The sequence below is a fragment of the Gobius niger genome (assembly GCF_951799975.1).
Source record: "Gobius niger genome assembly, chromosome: 11".
NCBI classification, from domain to species: Eukaryota; Metazoa; Chordata; class Actinopteri; order Gobiiformes; family Gobiidae; genus Gobius; species Gobius niger.
The window spans coordinates 22,403,798-22,425,773 of NC_136862.1; the positions used below are offsets into that span (position 1 = coordinate 22,403,798).

Consider the following 21,976-nt stretch of genomic DNA (forward strand, 5'->3'; position numbering starts at 1 on the left):
GAAAAAAATCAAACTTTGGCAAAATCAAAAGTGTTTTTTTTTTTTAAGACTTGAATCACACCCCACACTGTGAGTAACAACAGACTTCAGCTGCAAGAGTTTTAAGACCAGAGGCACGAGGAAAAGGATGGACCAAAGGATTCCAGAGATGATATTATCACTAAAAGCAGATTCTGGATTTGGTTTATTTGTTCTGGAGATCTTAGTCAACAATCCATCGATCCATTCTTCTTCTCTGTCTATGTTTAAGACGCAGAATTGGGCGCGCTGCAAAAAACGCCGAGGCAGTTTTGCAGCGCTGCTTTAAGACACACAGTCGCAGAGTTAAGTTCACACCGAGAGAGCGAAGCGAAAGAAACAAACTTTGAATGGCACCACAGTCAAAAAACATCACTGCAAACAAACAAAACAAAACAAACCGGGTCTAGATTAAGACAGGGTGTGAGTGGCAGCGGACTTTAACAATGTCCCTCTCTCAGAAGCTCAGAGGCTGTTTGATCTACGGGCTCGTATCGTTATTACAGGCCTATTGTCTTGGCTTGGTGTAATGGGCTTGGTTATGGCAGAGGGTCAAATCCTGAGGCAGATTCTGGCACCAGGAAACACACTGTGGCAGGTGTCAATGGCAATAGAGTTCATATAATAGACTGTAAACGAATGGAGGATGCATTTCGTCCCGTGAGGATCATAAGGCTCTATATGAGAAGCTGTGACTTTTAGGTTTGAAGTTTTGTCCACTCGTCAGACAAATGGAAAATGGGTGATATGTTTTTTTGCTCAGAACAATCTCCAAAATGCACCAAAATCTGTATCAGTATCAGAGAGAACCTTGTAAATCAACATCTCACTACAAGTTTGAGAAAATGGGTTGGTAGTGGCTTCCTGATTTCATGAAAGTACTGGTAATTAACACACTGATAGCCTCAAAGAATACCTAAGTTTTATTCTAAAGTTTTGGTGAAAATGTGAAAACGATTCCAAACCCTCGTAAAGATGACTGAGACAGAAGGTGCTTCTTTGGTTGTAACTAGCCGTCTGATTGGCTGAGGACAGGATGCCTAAAGATGCAGCAATGTTTGGAGACTAAAAAAATCAAAATTTTGGCAATTATTCTGCGAGGCTGATGATCTGTAACTCACATTTCAAATACTGAGACTTTAAGATGCTCTTTCATGGTGTTCCTGTACAGCACTTTGTCTATTCTAATAAGATGGGACTCAACTTGGAGTGAGGAGCGTAAACACTGAAGATGGCAGTAAGTCTTAGGCAGAAAGATGTCGCACAATGTGGCACAAAAAGCCTTAACCTCTGAACCCCCACATGAGCCGAGCACATTTTCTCCAGTTTGGCAAACGTGACAACAAAAAAAACATGAAAAATTGACAAAAATGTGTGATGAAAACCAGGGATGCAACGATCCGATACTGCTGTCGGATATTGGATACTGGAAAAATACAATATTAGGTATTGGCTACAAATATCCAATACCAAACTGATACCAACTTTTACCACCTAAGTCTAAGTGAGTATGGGCATGTTGTATGTCACTGTAAAGCTAAGAACCAGGAGAATTCAATCACTGATTTAGTTTTAACCTCCACACATGCATTTTTGATCCCTGTGCTAGCAATAGCATGCTAAAGCTAGCCAGTGAATGCTAATGCTAACAAAAACTAATCAAGGCTGGGTCAGAAATTATAATAGAAATACCTAAAGAAGCCGAATACAATAAAATAACCACAGCTGAAGCCTAGTATTTGTATTTTAGTTTAAGAAATAACTGATCTAACATATTTGTAATGATCAGATCACTTCATGTGAGTTGTTTATATTAAAGTTATATACGGATAATTAGTGTATTAGTCCGTTGATCCTTGTTTAATGTTCATCCATTAGTTTATCAATAGATATAATTGATCTTGCAATCTCATGACAATAAAATATGGCTTTATTGATCTTAAAATGGAGAAAAGAGGCTTTACACTGGCCCATAGGCTGTAACCTTTTAGATTCGGGTAAAGCTAAACTGGAGAAAATGCACTCGGTTAAGGAGTTAAAGCCTGTCCATTTATGAGTTCTCAGAGACACAACGCCTGTGTTAAAAATCTCAATTCGGCCAGTGTGTCGTTGGTTAAATCTATTTCCAAACTTGATGATGATACACCAACATGGACGGTGAAATGGCATCTGCATAAAGAAGAAGTCGATGTTTAATAAAATGAGTATTTGGCAAAACAGTGAATGTGTGTGGCTGGTTTGGCTCGTCTGCGCCTCCAGGATCTGACCCATGCTTAAGTTCAGAATCATCAACATCATCCTCATCGCGTGTCTTTTCTTCACATTTTTTCCTCCTTCATAAATAAAAACCCTCTCGTTAGGTTACACTTATGATTATCACACTTTAAAACGTTGCACAAAAAGAATTCACTCGAGACAGGAAGCAGATTCCCTCTAAAATAAATACATTTCCCGTGTACGGTCCGCGGAGAGCTCGTATGTATAATCCTATAAAACGTGTACAAAGTCTAAACAACAGGTTTTTCAGTCCATGTGTTCCTTGTTTTAAATGTTTTCCATAGAAAGGGCCTGAGTTGAGTTTTGTTTCCTTCAAAAAACGTGGGACGCCGTCGTCTAGTGTCCCCGGACCGGAGTCTTCTTGCAGCAAAGTCCGTCTCAAAAAAATTCCAAGCAGTCCTAACAACGCGCACCATGTCCCGTCTGCACCTTCACATGGGCGGGACGATCATTCCTGGGATAGCTGTCGAAAAGGAAGAAAAAACAAATATTACCAAACGCTGCCAAATATTTTTATAGCAGAGGGGGAGGGGGGGGAAAAAAGCCTGTAAATATATCAGTATGTTGTCCCATCTGTGCAGCTGCGTGACATTTAAAACATCAATGCTCCGATAAATCACTGAAGTCACATTATTGGCTTTGAAGATGCATGGGAACAGTTGGCATGTTGCTGTAAGTCTATGGGGCAGACTGGTGAACGCCGTGTGCTGGGTTTGGGACAAGAAACCGCACGCAAAACTCTTTTTTTTCTCACAGACTAGGGGCGACAACAACCCGTAAAGTAGCACCGGTTTTTAATAAATGCAACTCTTAGGTTTTCATTAAATAAGTCAACAAAATAAACATGGCTCTTTCAATAAAAGTGATTTCCTCCCTGGAAATAAAGGCACATGTAGCCATTTTTTCACTCTAAAATGAGCCTTATTTCCATATGAAAACAATGTCTAAAAAACAAAGGTTTAACAAGATAAATTACCCCGTCCCTCCATTTACCTGGAGTGTCTCACCTTAAACCCAAGGGAGGCATGTGAACACTTTCCAAACTATTTATTTTAGGAGTTATTGAGTTAAGTTTGGGCAGGTTTATGAGGAGGAGCAGCTGATTTGTGCAAGTCCAGAGTGTGACTGTGGGAATGAGGGACTGTTTATTTCAGCTGTGCTTCGGGAATGGAGTTTCCACGGCCTCTCAGAGGCGCACGATAACGTCACATGGATATGTGAAAGGATTTGGAGACAGACTGAAAACCGCTTCTTGTATGTAACTACAACATGCCAAATCCCAGCATTGTTCGACATATGACACTAAAAGTCTGAAACTGTGGTTGGACATGTATTTGTCATTAATAGTATCCAAGAGAAAGACTGTGTTCTTAAAGGAACAGCCCACCGTTTTTACATATTATATGTTCTTACCTGAGCTTAGACGAGTTGATGCACAACTGTCTGGACTTAGTCACGCAAATGTTGTTACGTAATTGTGTTTAAATAGGGAAAACGTGAAAGAGCTTGGTCACTTCTAACTGCAGCCCAGTTTGGAGCTATACCTATGCGAGGAGAGGCTAAATGCTAACAACATTTGACCAGACAGGTACGCATCAACTTGTCTAAGCTCAGGTAAGAACATATCTCAGTGTGTAAAAACAGTGGCCTGTTCATTTAAACTTCTTGGAGTTTAAGAACTCAACGAACTTCTTAAATTTCTCGGAGTTCTTCATTTAATTCCCATTTACCAGTTCATATGACTCTTTATGTTGTAAAAAGTTCTCATACCCAACCTCAACACCAATGACAAAACTGTAATAAACAATAAATAACTCTGCAATCAGACTCATGAGCAGCAAATAACCTGTCAGCTGCCATCTGTTATATTTGCACTGTTTGGTTATTCAACTCATATCGGCTGTTTTTTGTACATTTGTAAACATTTGTTTATTAGGACATGTACATTGTGCATATGACAAAATCCAGGAAACACACCCTGGAGCGCTTCTGCAGTGGAAGAAGGAACAACCAAAGTAACTGGGGATATTAACACATTGAGTGCCGCGCTGTTTTGGGGATTTAGCTGTAGAGTGCGGACGATCCAGACCATATTTCATGATATTTGTAGCACCACAGCGTATTCTATGTTACAGCTATGGACACATGCTATGGCTCATTTGAAAGGGGAGACCCTAAGCTCTCAGTAGATGGAAACAGTTTAAGTCTACGTGCCTCGGTTCCTGAGAAATCTTGATCAAAATCGCAGGTTTTTTTCTAGAAACTGAGATATTGCGTAAATTATGAAGCTGACTGATACAAAATAAAGAGCGATCTGAAGCACAAGGTGTGGAGATCGTTGTTCTGTGCAGGAGATGCCTCTGCTCTCACTTCCTCCTCTCTCTCTTAAGTGCTGCTGCTGAAGGACCGATGGGCGGGGCATTGGAAACACACCATGAACTAACGAGGGGCGCGGTCATTTCTGAAATGTCCAGATCGTCATTTATTTCAGTTCTGTTCATCACAGAGCTCCCAAAATCACACATACGGTGTATAAGAGTGTCTAGTTTTGTAATTAAACCCCGCAAAAAAAACGTTTTTTCATTTTTGGCACTCGATGTGTTAAAAACTGTGTGAACGATACTTCAGGTAGGTTTTTGAGGAGAGAAAAAAACATAATGAGGAGGTTAAAAGCAAAAAAAAAAGGTGATTTAACATACTTTATATGTCCCTAATTAAGTGCTGTATCAAAACAAAAAACAAGACAGAACAGAAGTACTCAAGACTGAAGACACTAAAAGAAATCCAAGCAAACAACGGTCCACTGGAGGTAAACATGCAGAGGTTGTTAGTGTGGATTAGTGAGTGTCTGAGTGACGTACTTCAGGAGAAGGCCAGTCCCTGTAGAGAGCTGGCGGAGGAGTACTTGCTAGAGTCCACAAAGGTTTGATCTGGACAAACAGGCAGAGATCGAGAGGAATAAAAAACAGGAAACATGTTAGAAATGAAAGAAAAAACAAGGAAGGAATGAAAAGAAAACTGAGAGAACTCAATATAGAGACACTGTTACTGTTATTGAGCTACTTAAATGAAAACATGCAGGGGACAAACTAGTCTTTTCTTTTACTAATAAAGATGCTCTGGAGCTTTTACCTTGTAGGCCGTTGCCGTTGGTGCTGGTGCAGGAGGGGGGCGGGGAGGAGGAGGGCCGGACCACGGGGGCGAAGGCAGATTTCTGTTTGACGGCGGCGGACACCATGTTGGCCGGAGAGAAGGAGAAGACGCCGGACGAGGACGAGCAGTTCGAGGGGAGAGAGGTGGAGGACGCCATCGTGGGACTGGACGGGACGACTGTGAGGACAAAGGCAGAACGGGTGAGTCCAAAACCCATCGTCCCTGTCCTGCGAAGGCGAGCAAGTCCTTATGCATTTATGTTGAGCTGACACATAAGAAATGAGTGGAATTTTCCATGTCTGACACCCATTCATCAGGCCAGCAAGTAGAAATATAGCGTAAAGTGCAATTAAGTGGATTGACATTTTGACAATCACCAATCACCTTGTTGTCATCGTGATCAGGAGAAAAACAAAGCTTTAACGATCAATATCAAAACTTCTGAACGTTGTCCTTGAAAATGATACAATTAAAACGCGAAAAAGACTGAGACAGAGAGATTCCCTGAGGAATACAAACCACTGTACTCCCTCTGCCAATCCAACAACGAACATCTGATTGTTCTACGTAAAGGCATTACCTTTTTCTTTTTTTTTCGTGATATGCTTAATTTATGCGACTCAAAGTATGTTTAAAGGGGCTGGATGCAAGTTGGCCATTTTATACTCACTACTGCCATCTCAGGCCATATGTGTAACTGCACCGCCTATATTAAGCTCGTGCAAGTGACACCTTTTTGAGTGACAGTGCAGTTGTGGTGAACAGGTCTGGGCTCATTCTACACATTAGGACATGGCTGGAACATGTAGGTGGAGGAAAATACATAATTTTAACACTTTTAAACTCCCTATAGTCCCTTGAAGTTAAGTGTGTCACCTACTTGCTTCAACCTTTCTACTTTCTTGTCATGCCAGTTTTCGGACAATGCTATTCGTGCTATAAAAAGACCTTTGTGCACACTCGAATCTGGACTCACTGGCATAAGGCGAGTTGGCCGCGGAGCCGTTGAGGAAGGTGGGCGAGCCTCCCAGGTTATTCATGCCGCTGTTGTTGCTGTATCCGTTCATGGAGGAGCTGACGGAGGTGTAGCCGCTCTGCTGAGGGGTGGAGCTGGGGACGTAGCCGTGAGGAGACACGCTGCTGCTGCTGCGGACAAAGCCTGCGGAGGAAACAACAAGAAGGCGAAGTGGAGTTTAATTATGATGCAAAGCCACCAGGTTAGTGGAGATTGAAGTTTTACATGCTAATCACAAAACAGATGACAAGGATGAGTTAGTAAAGAAATAAATACAAAAAGGTCACATCACACAACATTTATCTAATAATATAGAGCAGAGAACTTCTTTATGAGCATCCGAAGTTGTACCTTGGTTGCCCTGTGTCGGCTCGGCCACATTGACGGACAGCTGCCCGGTGAAGGAGTTGACTCCCATCATGCCTGAGTGGGCGGAGCCTGAGAGCTGGGTGTGGCCCCGCGGGACACTGTACAGAGCCTCCGCGATGTCCGCCGCCCGCTTCAAGATGATCTCCTGCAGCAGACGAGCAACGTGAGGTCACAGTGGCAGATGAGCTGAACAGGTCGCTGTCCATCTTTGTCATTTATCCACACAAGTTGAAGGTGGCTTTGTTTTCACTTGAAAGAACTTCTGGCATAGGGCCTCATTTCCTGGTTACCCAGAGTGTTGTTGATTTCTGGAGATATTTTGTTTTCCTAATTCATGCAGTCCTTATGTTTGAAGAGTTTAGTGGTGCTAGGCTAGTGCTAGGCTAGTGCTAGGCTAGTGCTAGGCTAGTGCTAGGCTAGTGCTAGGCTAGTGCTAGGCTAGTGCTAGTGCTATGGTAACTAGTAGCCTGCATTAAAAACAGTCTGACCTTAGGCAAATCCCTTATAACACCAGACTACAGATATAAATGTCTGTGTTGACTGAATATTTTTTTTTAAAATATAACCATTTTGCATTTAAAATAACTTTTATTAGTGCAGCATCAGCTTCCAGGTTACCGGTCTGCAGTAGTTTGGCTTTACTACACGTGGAATTCACAAAGGAGCTTTCTACAAATGAGATATGGCAACGTTTGGAGGACTACCCAATGATTTTGAAGAGGTTTTTAATGCAGGCTACTAGATACCATAGACATGCGCTAGCCTAGAACAATCCTAGCACCACTAAACTCTTCAAATATAAGGAATGCATGCAAAAAAAATCTCCAGAAATCAAATACACTGGATAACTAGGAAATGAGGCCCTATGTCAAAAATCTTGAAACATCCCTTTAACATTTACAGATTTTCCCAGTGCCTCTCCCAAACCGGCCCTGCCCTCCATCTGTGACTGTGACAGCTTCCTAAAACCATTAATCCACGTGGTTACAGTCATTTTGTATGAGTCATGGGAGGAAGGTCTGTTGAATGACACAAGCGGTTCATGTGTCAGAGCCCGATTAACTTCATTGCTGTTATTGGCAATGTTACAATACAGGGATCTTTCTATTGGCTTGGCGTTGTTGAATACGACTCAGAGTATTCATTCTGGCACAATAAAAAAAAAAAAAGAAGTGATTTACTTGGGACACCGAAACATTATGTCCAATAAGTGCAAGATACTTACAGCCACAAAATGTTACTAATTGATTCATTTTCTTGATATACTTTGCGAGTCCTACCTGGTTGTTATGGGGCAGGCCGTAGAGCGCTTCTACCAGATCTGCTGCTCTTTTCAGAATCACCTCCTGAAAAACCAGACAAAAAATAATAGTTTTTGTCAGAGGCTTCGGAAAACACCACGGGAGAAAGAGCTCTAAAAGACACGAGTGCAATCAGGAGCATATGCATAAAACCCCCGCCATCCATTTCATATGCGGCGCACGATAAACAAATTGCTTTTTCGCACCTTTCAAAGAGTCACTATCACCTGTCATCGGCGGCGCTTTTATGTGTCTGAGTGGGAACTTAAGTGACAGCGGTTTCGATTACACACGTGCAGAAAGCAGACAGTGAACATACAGCTTAATGTATTCAGAATAATGCACAGGGTGAGACCTATGGACGGATTCATCTGCAAAGATACTTCATATTAATGGGTTTGTCAATTTTTACTTATATAGTATTATATGACTAAATGATCAGAAGCCGTGAGCGACTGTAGAGCAGGGGAGGTTAGGGGAAAGTGGAGAACCTGGAGAACACCCAAAGGCCTCACCTGTGTTATTGACTACTACTTATGCGTTTACAGATTTGTAGAACCCTCCACACAACAATAACCATTTTATCTAAATAAAGGCATTTTTGTGTCAAATATATCGCATGCCTATGAAATATTTATAGCTTTGTGCCTGACACGTAGCTGTCAGTCATTTATTTTTAAACGGCCTTCATATTAAAGCTTTGTCGCTCAGTGCCAACAGGTTTGTTCGATCATTGCATCTAGTCTTTCAAAGCTTCTGTCTTTTTTACCAAATACACAGTTTAACCCCTGCCTCCATTTGGCCAGAGAAACATAACGGCTCAATGAGACTATGTAGCTCAAACTAAATATATCAGAAAAAAGCTGTGATCAAATATAAGAAGAAACATTTAACACAGTAATTAAGATTCCATTTAGACAAAAAAATTATACATTTTGAGTCAATATAATAATGCAAAAAAAAAATCAGGATGGAGATTCGACTTTAATAAAACTAAACTGGGAAAATAATGATCAAAACTGAACTTTTGAGTTAGATGGAAGCCCTCAGTGATTCTGGGATATACTGTGCTTTATGCGATGGATAATGTGATATGAACGATAATTTAACACCTTAACCCCCGCCTTAACCAAGCACATTTTCTCCAGTTCAGCTTGACCCAAATCTAAAAGCTTTTTTGTCGTGTTGTTGCTGTTTTTTGGTCAGATTTTTGAAGCCTTTCTGTCATGTTTTCGTAGTTGTTTTATCGTGTTTTGGTCACTTTTTCCATGGGATTTTTTTACACTCTTTAGTTGTGTTTTGTTGCTTTTATTGTTTTGTTATTGTTGTTTGTCCAGCGCGCTTTTGTCGCTCTCCTGCCATGTTTTTGTCACATTTTGGAAGAGTTTTTGTTGTGTTTTCATCACTCTTTAGTTGTGTGCTTTTATCGTTCTTTTGCCACTTTTTTGCTTTTGGATTTGGGTAATGCCAAACTGGAGACAATCTGCTCGGTTAAGGCGGGGGTTAAGGGGTTAATAGTCTTTAAATTGTGCCGGCCTAATGTGAAAAGGGAAGAAACATTGTACAGGAAATGTAGTGTATGAGTGACTTCTTATGAATTCACTGTTTTATCAATTGACTGCTTAGTGTTATCTTGAATTCCTCCATTTCCATGTCCATTTCCACCTCCTCTGCACCACTCCCAGTCTTTCCTCCTCACCCCCCCTCCCATCTCTCTCTCTCTCCTGTCCCTCCTCCCATCCTTCTCTCTCTCCCCCCGAGCACTCTTCGCCCCGGGGTGTAAGGTGTCTTGTTTAACGGTTAATGTGTTGTCGTTGCCCTCAGCGTGAGGTCCGCCCGGCGACACAGAGAAAATTACTGGGCTCTTTGCAGTAATAACCTGCTCTGTATGACTCTACACCTCACTCCCATTGCTTCAGCCTGGTGTGTGTGTGTGCGTGTGTGAAACATATTGTGACTCCAATAGAGAGAATATGAGAGGTCACCCGGGCAGCAGTCAGCAGTTTTAGTCTGTCCACGCTGCTAAATTCAATCTTTCACACCAGCGTTACTCAAACTGTGGGTCTTGTTTGGAGTGGACCTGCATACATATCTATCCATTTGAAAAAACACTTAAATATGGCTACAGGTTATCACAAATCTGGGCTCTTTTTTTTTGGTCATGGTTCCACAAATCAGTAAATATCTTTGACGCATTATTCCTGTCCGCATATCGCACAGTTAAACCCCCCCCCTCCCCAGTATTAGACGGGAGATGGATGCACATACACGAATGGAAACATGACCCCAGTGTTTCCAGTAAAAGCGGAGCTGATAAACGGGAAGAAAGATGATCGCGCGGTAACATCATCAGCACTAGGTCTGCACACGACATCACTCACACGAAAGAATCGACGCCATTGTTCCCAGATTAAAACACTTAAGAATAAGAAAGGAAGCACCAGGCTGTGAGCAGATGATAGGGACTGGATTTAAAGGACTATTGTACAATCGTTTCTACCAATTAGCATTAAATACGAGTTTGAAAGGTGGGCATTGTACAGTACTATTTGAGAACAAGTGGGATCGTCACAACCTAATTATTTCTAGGGGGAAATACTAAGCTTCTAATGAAAGCTAATATACTTCAGACTGAACAATGTTAGAAACAAAAGTGCCAAAGGGATTTGATTTTTCTACAAATCTCCTATTTTAAAAATAAATTATATATTTAACCTTTTAACACCCACCGAAAATAACACCCCACAAAATAAAGGCACAAAAAAGTGACAAAAAGTGCAGCAAAAAAAGTGAGAAAACACTTAAAAAATATGACGAAAACGGAATACAAAAGCCACAAAGAGGCCACAGATAAGCGACAAAAAAACAACATAAAAGTAACAAAAGAGTGACAAAAAAGCGATGACAGTGCAGTCAAAAGTGCAACAAAAATTCAACAAAATAGTGGCAAAAATTAGATGATATTGTAGGTATGGAGTCCCAATAAAGCAACATTTGAAAGTTAAAAGTGTCACAAAACTGTGTGCTGAAAGGATGCACTGTGACCGTATTTAATGATAAAACTTCACCAAAGTCATATTTAACATCTGTCGTTAAGTTTGAGTCCTGTTTTCAGTGCATATCTGATTTCAAAGCTGTGACCCAGAGAACTGCAGTGCCCCACGCCGTGTTTAGCTGCTGTCAAGTATTTATGGATGACATGTAGCTGTCAATCACACATTTTTATACTGTTCTTTGTATTCCTGACCATCTCTCAAAATAAAACAGTTTAAAGAGTTTCAATGTCGATATTTCTGATGGGCCAACTCTGTGGTTTATTTATATAAGGACAAAGCCCCTTTTCATCTTGATATTTTTGGTTAAATGCCTCGATGGGCAGCGGTTAGGACAGAGAAGATAGCAGAGATGCTAACAGTAGATGTCCGGGTGCTTTTATAGCCTGAGTTATGGCCGTTCCTAATGCGGAAAGCGCACATTAAAGACGCACACATGCTGTAGCGTTAGCGTTAGCTTGGGGGAAACGCAGAGCTCGGGATCCTCGGGTCAGAACGCTCTTGTGTAGACATGACACACTATGACGGATTCCTACCTAATGCTGCTACATTAGCCGCGTGATCCGCTTCTAATGTCCCATTAGGGATGCCGTACATGCAGGGTCACACCTCGGCGCTGGGATGATGTCATGGCCGAGCAGATTGATATCACACACGGCTCGGATGCTTGCACACAAAAGGATCTCCGGCTTAAGGATGATGAAGTGAGCGAGACGGCCTTAACGCATCTACTTTCACCAGAGTCACAGCAGTTCAGGTCAGAAAGAAGAGGGTATGATTTTAAACTGAGGACATTAGAAACTCCCGCAATAATAAAACAGGACTAAACCAGAACAACTACACCAGAAGCTCACTTTCATAATGCAAATATGAATAAAACGTAACAAACACACACATTGTTGATATCGTTTTAGTTGAATTCTCAAATCCACTGGTAAATTGATAGTGGGCACAGTGTTTCGTCTCCGCTGGTTTTGCGAGTGTATGATGTGACCTGTGCAGGGCGTAATTCATGACCTCATCTACATGTGATGCACGTCGTGAGTCAGAGAAAGTAATGAGCAATGACACACTCAGAGCTGCAGCCTTCAACAAACATGTCCACAGCTTCAGGACCGGATGAAATGAGCACAACGACGCGCCTAGAAACGAGAGATGCTATTGGGACGTTTGTACCTTTCTGTGTCATGATCAATGAATGGATCTAAACTTTTATGAACATTCAAAAACAGCACAACTATGATGCAGAGCAAAGTGAGTCTGCAGTTGTTGTTTGTCCGAATATTCACTGTAATACACACACCAATGTACAATATTTTCCGGAATATAAGTCACACTTTTTTCATAGTTTTGCTGAGGAGTGACTTATAATCAGGAGCGACTTATACATCAAAATCTATAATTACACTTATTTTCACACTGACAGTCACTAGACGGCGCTCTAGAATGTATCTGCTACTCCTGTACCACTGAAAATGCAAAAAAAGGTAATCTAGAGGCAGGAAGGAAGTTTGGAGTGAGCGAGAAGGGATTGGCGAACAGCGGAGATTCCTCTTACCGCATTAAAGAAAACAAAAAAAGCTAATTGTGGTCTAAAAGCTAGATGGCCAGAGCGAGAGGAACGAGTTCTCAAATGGGTGCTTGAACAACCTGCTGCCGGGAGAGGCTTGTCAACGGTGCAGTTACGCCTCCAAGTAGTTGCCAAAGCTGGTCCGAAGGTTTTTCTTCCTCATTATGCATTTTTTGGCTGGTGTGACTGAAAAATATGGTAGGCAATTATTTACTTTATTTTTGTTTTGTTTTTTGTTACGGAAATGTACAAGGAAAGTAGAATGGGGTGATATTGTTATATTATCATTTCTTTTTTTACAGTTTTACAGTTGACACAGTATCGCCCTGTCAGTACAGTGGGAGCACATATGGGTGCGTCTGAAGACTGGCCTGGGACACGCGTGGTCTGTGTGTGAGGGCTCAAATCCCCTCAATGTTCAGTGAGCAATTACGAGCTCTTCTGCTGTCCTCTGTAATCCTCTCATCCACTCCACTGCTCTGTCCGTCTGTCCTGCCCTCGCCACAACTTCTTCTACCTCTCCATCCCTCCTCAAGACACCAGCGAGAGCACACACACTATGATTCTTCAAACCATTCAAAGCCGTTAGCATAGTAAACAGTTTTTAAAGACCCCTTCCTTATCGCAGGAGTGTCATTTTGTGTGGCACCCAGTGATACCTCTTACCTGTTTCATCACCAAACTATGATTAGGAGAGTCTCTGATGTTGTATCCACATAAACAGGCTGTAAACACATTCACAGTGAGTCTGTCGGCGGCAGCGGTAATAAACCCTGCGATCGACCGCGGGACTCCCAGTGATAAATGACCCACGGCTCCACACACACAACACACAGAGGAGCTACAATAGCGGAGCGACCGAACGGGGCAAAACAACCCCAAAACAGGCCACAGTGAGGGATGAGAATAGGTCCAGGTACTGCAGAACATATTATACTATTATTATAACAGTAATCATTCCAAATGCATCACGATTTTATGTAAAAGATGTATCGGACATGTTTATTTTCGCCGCTTCCTCGCTCATAACTCACTAAATACTCTTACGTATTGAACTCGTGTATTTCATTTATTCATACAGAGAGTATGATTAGACTTTATTTGGTTGATGAGACAAACGGTGTGTTGTCCAGCTAATCCACACAAGTCAGGAAGCTACACTTATTATTTGGACGACACAGGAGTTCACCTATGGAGAGGTAAACGCCAAGATGGTATTAACGTCTTATCACCCATTGTCTACAGTTCGGCTTTACCTAAATCTTAAAGCTTCTTGACTAGAGCTTACAGCCAATAGGCCTCATTTGAAAGCTAAGACCTACAAAACTGTTCTAAACAGATCTTCTTCCTTGCATTGTTGCCATGTTGTCGGCACTTTTTCATCTAATTTTTACCACTTTTTTATTGAGTTTTTGTCACTTTTTTGTTTCTTGTTCACTGCGTTTTCGTCACACTTGTCACTTTTTTGTTGCACTTTCATGGCATTTTTTGTCACTCTTTTGTGGCTTTTTTATTGCGTTTTCATCACACTTTTTTGTTGAGTTTTTGTCACTTTTTTTTGGCTTTTTTTTTACTGCATTCTCGTCACACTTTTGCCTCTTTTTTTGTTGCACTTTAATAATTTTTTTTGTCACTTTCTTTGTCACGTTTTCGTCGCTTTGTTGTAGCGTTTTCATCTCGTTTTTGTCGCTATCTTGACACATTTTCATTAAGCTTTTAGATTTGGGAAATGCCAAACTGGAGAAAATGTGCTTGGTTCAGGTGAGGTTAGCATAATCAAAGAAACTGAATTTTGTCCGCAAACTTTACTTTATGTACCGATGCTTGCAGATTCTGTTCAGCATGACGCGCGTGTAGAGATGTCGAAAGCCTTTGGAGAGCTACCAAGAAAGGGCTGAAAAGGTACTGGTTGGAGATCCTTGTCTTCCATATTTGCTCACTGTCTAGAACGCTACACGCACTTCTGAAAGACCCAAAGACAAACCGAAAAGAGGTGCAGAGGTTTGGACGAACAGCTGTTTGGCCTTTCACTCACGTTGCCTTCTCTCATCATAACACATGATCGTAACAACAAAGCCTCCAACATACAGCACAAGTACATCATTGAAATGCGCATGCAAAAGTATCTTAATACTGTAAAATGCGCAGATTATAGTCAACACAAAAAGAATCAATACCGTAGTGTTGTATAAAATATAGAGCAGAATCGATACGCTGCTCCGTCTCTTGACGCGCACTCATTAGTCATAAAGTAATAATATTCACTTTCTTCCCTTGTGTATTATTAAGACTGCCTTGTTAAGATCTCTCACATTGCATTTGCAGCTCTCCCATTGCCTTGTATTGAAATCATGACATAATGCAGCTTAAAATAAACCGGGGCAGTTAAAAGATATGATACCAATTCAATTTTTATGAGCTACGGTCATTAATGCAGCGTCGGGGTCAGGAGTCATATCAATAATTTTGATTTTTTTAAGTTATTTATAGACGCAATTAATGGAAGTAGAGACCTCATTAGTTTGAGAGTAAAAGCGGGACATTTAATGCAAAACAGTTAGATATTTCTGCCCGGTAACAGCCATCGGAAACATATACAAACATTTCGTTTTAAAAAATGGATCAAAAAAGGATGACAACTTTCGAACAGGGACTCAATTCATTTACACGACCCAATTAACCTGCTCCCGTCCTGAAATACTTTCTCGAGACACGTCAAGGCAGCCATTTCCTTTATGTTTACACTCAGCACATGTGAGGGCGTCGCAGTGGCTCCTGCTAACAAGCCGCACATCCCTCCACTCCGACGTACGCGCTGTAAGTGCGTTTGCTTGTGTGAAAATGATTCAATTACTGCCTGTTCTGACTCAGGCCTTACCAGAACCTGCAGCGCGCATCAATTATTCCATCAAACGCTTTGGCTTTCTACAACTGTTTCCCGTGCCGCGCCTCTGAGCCACTAATTGAATTTATGGTAAGTTGGTCGACAGATTGGTTGAATTGATTTCTTGATTTCTGCTATAGGTCCCTAATTTCAGTTCAGGAGACACTAATGGGGCAAAAGGGAAATGTACTACAACTGTTACGAGGAAATGTTTAGGGTGACTATGACTGCGCAGCATTGTAAGCCATGAATTTCCTCTTGGGAACAGCATGTTAACGGTTTATAAATGTAATACGTTCCTACGATCTGTAACAAAAGCCCTTATTTTAAATAGGGCAGGGATCTAAATTGCATTTCGAAACTGAAAGTCGAGTTCACAGAATCTTCCCAAACCTAGATAAAATAGAAATAAACCTATAGCTCTCAGAATCTATAGGGCTCCAAAGCAGAATAGTGGGAATAAATCTACATTTTATCGCACAGTCCAAGGTTATATGGAGGGTATAGGTTACATATTGATTATACATTTACTACATGAAATGACGTACATCCCACGTTTTAAACTATTGATTTTTGAATCGATTTTCTAAACCCGGCCTATATCTGTGAACGTGTTTGGATCTGGGAATAACACGGTGTTTTGTCACGTGTAACTCTGCGATGATTATGAGCAGTGCTCCATTACATGAACGGTATTTTAGGATACAGATACCTGGTAAAGCAGTACTAAGTAAGTCGTGCCCCTGGAGGCCAGAAGCGCCACTGCAGGTGTCGTAGCATGTTTCGTTTTTTTACTCATTAATTATCCGTGAGAGTAAAGACTACAGAGGGAGAGAGGGATATTGTACAGGGATATTGTAATTTTTTTTCACTCAAACTTGGCTGTAAATGCTGTTTAAGTAACGCTAGCCCGCAGTTAGCTTTGCCCGATAGCCTGTTCGCTTCTCCTTCGTGATTCAATTAGGGTGTATTGGGGCCTACGGGTCGGTGCAGGGAAAGCTGCAAGTGTGGTTTTCTGGACAGAGACACCAGGGGGAGATGAAAGACCCCCCAATCATCCCATTAATACTTGTATTGCCCCCAGAGGGCCTACGGAAAGGATTTATTAAGGTAAACAAGTTTCTAAGTCCTGCTTTAACAAAGCAAATTATTCAGTGGTTGGAGTTTCGAACGTTTCGCACATTTGCAAAACTATTGGATGAGAGGCAAAACGTTCAAGACTCCAACTACTGAGTACAGAAGACGACTTGAATACCTTCATTGAAGATGGACAACTCCTGTACGACTGAGAGCTTACACAGACAAAGCAAATTATTGTTTGTATGAATGTATTGGTGTGACGACTGGAAGTAGGTTAGGAGAACATAAACAAAAATTCATATGCTCTAATATCTTTTTAATGGTCAAAAGTCTTGAAAATAACAGGGAAATGTCATGTGACTGAAATGCACGGCTAAGATGATCAGGCATATAGGTTTATTTGAGACAAAAAATAATTAAAAAATAGGTTGATAAATACAGACTGAAAAGACTAAAATTTAAGTCAGTTGTATAATAAGTCAAACCTCACTACTGTCCCACAGGGCCCGAACATATTCAACTTCATGTTTACATTATAACGCGTTCCCACGGCGATCAAGTACATCACCTGACAACCACATGATCGCTAACAGATGCAGCAGGAGCCTGGCTGTCGACGCGAGTGCAATTACATCACCACCATTTCTGCTTCCATTCAAGGCCAACGCCCGCCACGCAAAGGATGTCACCGCTCTGTCGGCCAATCCCGGCCCGCCCTGAGCATCAGCTGATCAGGAGGTCGTGACCCCAGCTTGTTCATATGGGAAGCAGCGCAACGTGGAAACTCTTAAACATATGCACTTTTGGAAAGCTGCATGTGCGAGATGACAGTGTATCAAAGTGTTGCTCGTCTTCTGGTGTTAATTGTTTACATGTGCGGCTGCTTTTGAATGCGCTTCATGTGATAAACAAATAATAAGACGTGATTGTGTGATCTGGAGACGGTTCAAACGCGGAAGCCGTAAGTGGGGTTAAACATCGCACACGCAGAAGAGTTCACTCAGAGGTAAAAAACAAACCACCAGAGACTGGAAAAATGAACATAAATGCATTATTATTTTCTTCTGAAGCTGGAGATCCACAATGCTCTGAGCGTTACTGTGTACAATGACGTCACCTGATGTCACAGCAGTCAGCCCTCTTTCCTCACAGCAAGGATGTCCTGAATCTAAAAAATAGTGAGCGCTACACTGCGGTCCTCCACTGCTGCTGACAAGTCGCCCTGAGGCACTGGTTTAAACATGGGTCATGATGGGTCAAACGCAGAGGCCACAGTTCCCTATAGGGAGAATGAAGACTACAAATACGACGTACTTTTATGTGAACTAATACTCCAATATTTCAATTTAAAATCACCACTATCATTATTGAATACTGTAAACGATAACGATGTCATTTCGTTGACGCACCATTTTTTAATGACACAAATGTAACAATGACGAGCTAAGAATATCTCTTTGGGGACTAAAACATGACGGGACGTTTATAGGTAACGTCAATGAGACGGAGACGAACATGGGAGAAAGTGGTTTGTCCCGGTAAACGTGACAGAGCGGCGCTGTCAGCTCACGTGGGCTCACATGCTGCAGGCTCCGCCCCTCTCTCCCTGTGCGCCGCTACAATCAGCGTACGTCCTCCATGGAGCGTCTGACAGCGATGTCACAGGGACTTTATCTTCTCTCAGGACAGTTTTAAATACCATAGTGTATGAATGCAGAAAGCTGTTGATGAATGAATGTGCGAAGCGATGATCAGAGGACGAGGAGAGCAGGCACTATTGGGAAAAGTCCTGTTCACAATGACACTTCTGCCAATGCCGATTGTGGTGTAATCTGTTTGTCAAAAGCTATATAAATCCGAGTGATTATTATCATTTATTCCAATTTCCAATACTTATCGAAATATAATGATTACTTTTTATAATGAAACTGACTAGAACTTGACTAAAACCATCACATTTAGAAATGACTTAAATGTGGCTAAACCTAAAAGCATGTTCTTCTCTCAGCAGATTTAGTGATTTTGAGAACAAAATCCTGAGCTTTTGTCTTTTATGATGTTTGAGACGCTGCTTTTCTTTCTCTCTCTTCCATCTCTACTGTTGTCTGTTCTCTACGACATAGATCTTAATTAACTTATTATTATGCTCCACATTTTATTTTTGCTTTGTGTTAAGTACTCAGTTGTTCTTAAACAAACAAGAGAAGTATTGATGCGAGCTTAATCCCATATCTTCAAGTGTTAAGTGTGGTCCGGCCCTATCTCGCAACCGCTCCTTCAACATCACAACAATCTGGGCCACAATAAAACCAGTAAAAAGCCTGGGAACATTTAAAGATACGTATTTAAAAACAAAAATTGAAACAGAATGAACACACCGTTGAGATTAAGTCCATGGTCCACTGTTTTACATTGTCTTTTGTCTATAAAGTAAAAATTGTACATCTACACAACACTTTAAAGGCCTGTCCCGAGCCCCTCCCCTCCCCTCTCCCTTTGTGTCCGGTTAGTGCTTGTGTGAGTGTTTTAATTGCGAGGTGGTACCTTGGGCAGCCTCTCGGGGTCCCCTGGGTGCCGCGGGATAACTTTCTGAAGCCTCTGGAAGCCGTAGTCTATGGTGGGCTCGTTTAACGCTGCGCAAGACACAGAACAGAGAAAAGATAATTAGCACAAAATCCGCTCTCAAAGAGGATCGTCCATTGAGTTGTATTCCGGGAGATTCAGTAAATGAGCACTTTAAACTTTCAGGACTATCCCTAACCGCGTATTATCCGTGAACGCGAGGCTCCAACAAGTGATGGGACGGTTCACATAAACTTTAATTAGTGACTCTATACAGCTCTATCTAGTAATGGCTCTTAATTGGATCTGTCAATTTGTACAACTTCCATACTTACTTTGGGGAGAGAAAAAAAACTTTCTAGATGAAATAACAACCCTAGAGACTTCTTTACCAGACTGCAGCCCTAAAGTAGATGCCTATTGTTAGTCCGAGCGGAACAAAACTAGTATTGAATATTACGGTATAGTCAGAGCAGAGAACAAAGGAAGACACCAAAGGCCGAAAGACCAAAAACTCACATTATTATTGAAAGTTATGATATTTACATAGAATAAAGAGTAAGAAGATACAGTGGAGCCCTGGTTTAATTCATTTCCCACATAAACCTTGTGAAAAAATGAATGCTCTGTGTAATTCATGACCATAAAACTCATCATTTTAATTTGAGTATTTATCGAAAACGTTATGATGCTATAACTTATGGAAGCATTTGAAGTTATTTGTGTTTACAATCTCATGTCAAGGGGAATCCTGGCCGTGGACACTGGTGGTCAAAGTCCTAGATTTCATTATTTGCATAAAAGTGCAGAAACTACTGGTCAAATATTACTCCAATAAAAGCTTTACTCAAGTGAAAGTAACCAAGTATTTACTGTACAAAAAGTATTCAAAGCATAAAGTACCACTCAGTTTGCTGTAAGTGCTATAAAAACACAAAAACTACACTGAAATTAGCAACACAAAGAGGATAAACTATCTTCCTTGCTACATATCTACACGGCGCCACCTACTGTTCATAGACTGTGCATTTTATGGCTCTCAAAATAAACATGGCTGAATTTTGAGAGATGTAGTGGAGTAGAAAGTATTAAAATGATCTTTAAAATGTAGTCGAGTAAAAGTTCTCAACAAAACTACAACTCCAGTAAAGGCTATACCTGCAGTAAATGTTTGATGCAGATGCTCTGAGATGAAGGCGGCTGAATTAACCGCAGTAATGGTGTCGTTTCTCCGCTTGAGGATACGAGACAAAGGCGCCGGGCTCGTAATAACTCGTCAGGTATGATTTACAAAGGGATTGAAAAGGTTTTAAAAGACACTTAACGCTGCCTTTAATGTTGCAATTACATCCTTCATGCAGCTCTCACCAATCAATACGTCAATCACGGAGCACTCGCGGCCTGTCACTCTGATGCATTATCTACAGATGTTCTTAAAACACTGTGATCGCTGTAATGTAGATAAAGTGTCCCGCACACGTGAGAGGGATATGTGCAGAGAGGTGGAAGCAGTGGTGGAAACGCAACAAACACTACAAGCACTTCAAATAACTGTTCCAGCAAGTGCAAAGCTCCTCTACTTACATACATGTTCTGCTACTTGATCATTACACAGGTAAGGTAGAAAGAATAGTTTAAAACAGTTCTTTACTGGTATGGAGATGGACCCACCATTACCGTAAGACATGTCCCGACCCAAAACTGAACTGGTTTTGTTAGATATAATGTAAAAACTCCATGTCCTTACACATTATTGTTGAATAATAATGAGCATAATAAAAAAACAATCCAATAACAGACCAATAACAATTAACAGACCTAGATAATGTTTCTATGCTTTTTCACCAGATAAATATTGACAATATTGTTTTAATCTCTTAACCCCCACCTTAACCGAGCACATGTTCTCCAATTCAGTTTTACCCAAATCTAAAAGCTTTTTGAAAAAAGTGTCAAAATAGCGACGAATACAAGGATGAAAATGCAACAAAAAAGACAACGGAAACACGCCAAAAAGCGTCAAAAAAGTTACTATCGTTTTTGTCTTAGCTTTCAAATGAGGCGTTAAACTGTTAGATTTGAGTAAAGCCGAACTGGAAAGAATGCGCTCGGTTAAAGGCGGGGGTTAACAGGTTGAGTAAATATGGGTTCCACGACCCTCCAGTTGAGAAACACTGTTTAAAAAGACCTGTACCTGATTTGCTATAAAGTGATGTCCCTTTTTACCCCATAGGGAATAAAGTTGAGAAACAAGGGACCAAGGAAATATATTGGTGTTGTCATCAACCCTACTGTCAGTTTGTGATGCAAAAGGCTTGACCTTTTTTTCTGTCATGGACGGAAAAAAAACAACGTTTTATTGGAATCCGATGACAAATACATGGAACAAAGGGCCTTTAAACTCCCATTTGTATACCGCCAATACAGTGCTTAATTTCCCCCGCATTCCCCCCAGTTTTTCCGGGTAAAGGATCCAGGAAATATTTAGGAGGATCTGGCAAAGATTTGATCTGACATAATGGTGTTTAATGACAGTGTTCCGGCAATTGTTTTGGCCTGTTTCCCCAAATCCATCACATCAGACCAAAAGTGTTCCTGAAACTACTAATTTACAAATTAAGCGCTGCTCTGATACAATAACTACTATTGCAAAAACTTCAGTACTTCTCTTAGTACTTTTTACTCTCATCAGTA

General features: G+C 41.1%; 1 protein-coding gene across 2 annotated transcripts in view; it reads right to left on the reverse strand.

Moving 5' to 3' along the window:
- Positions 1–1,505: 1,505 nt before the first annotated feature.
- The window catches only part of LOC306969954 (transcription factor COE1), a 110,306-nt gene continuing 89,835 nt past the window's right edge, over positions 1,506–21,976 (reverse strand). The window contains exons 11-17 of one of the 2 annotated variants that reach the window (XM_079565750.1): positions 19,265–19,353; positions 8,113–8,178; positions 6,815–6,977; positions 6,425–6,607; positions 5,428–5,625; positions 5,157–5,225; positions 1,506–2,758 (exon numbers count right to left, since the gene is read on the reverse strand). In XM_079565750.1, coding sequence (XP_079421876.1) covers positions 5,158–5,225; positions 5,428–5,625; positions 6,425–6,607; positions 6,815–6,977; positions 8,113–8,178; positions 19,265–19,353 — 767 coding nt within the window. In that variant the 3' untranslated portion in view covers positions 1,506–2,758; position 5,157. The remainder of the gene's footprint in view (positions 2,759–5,156; positions 5,226–5,427; positions 5,626–6,424; positions 6,608–6,814; positions 6,978–8,112; positions 8,179–19,264; positions 19,354–21,976) is intronic. The other variant, XM_079565751.1, reaches the window with a different exon arrangement.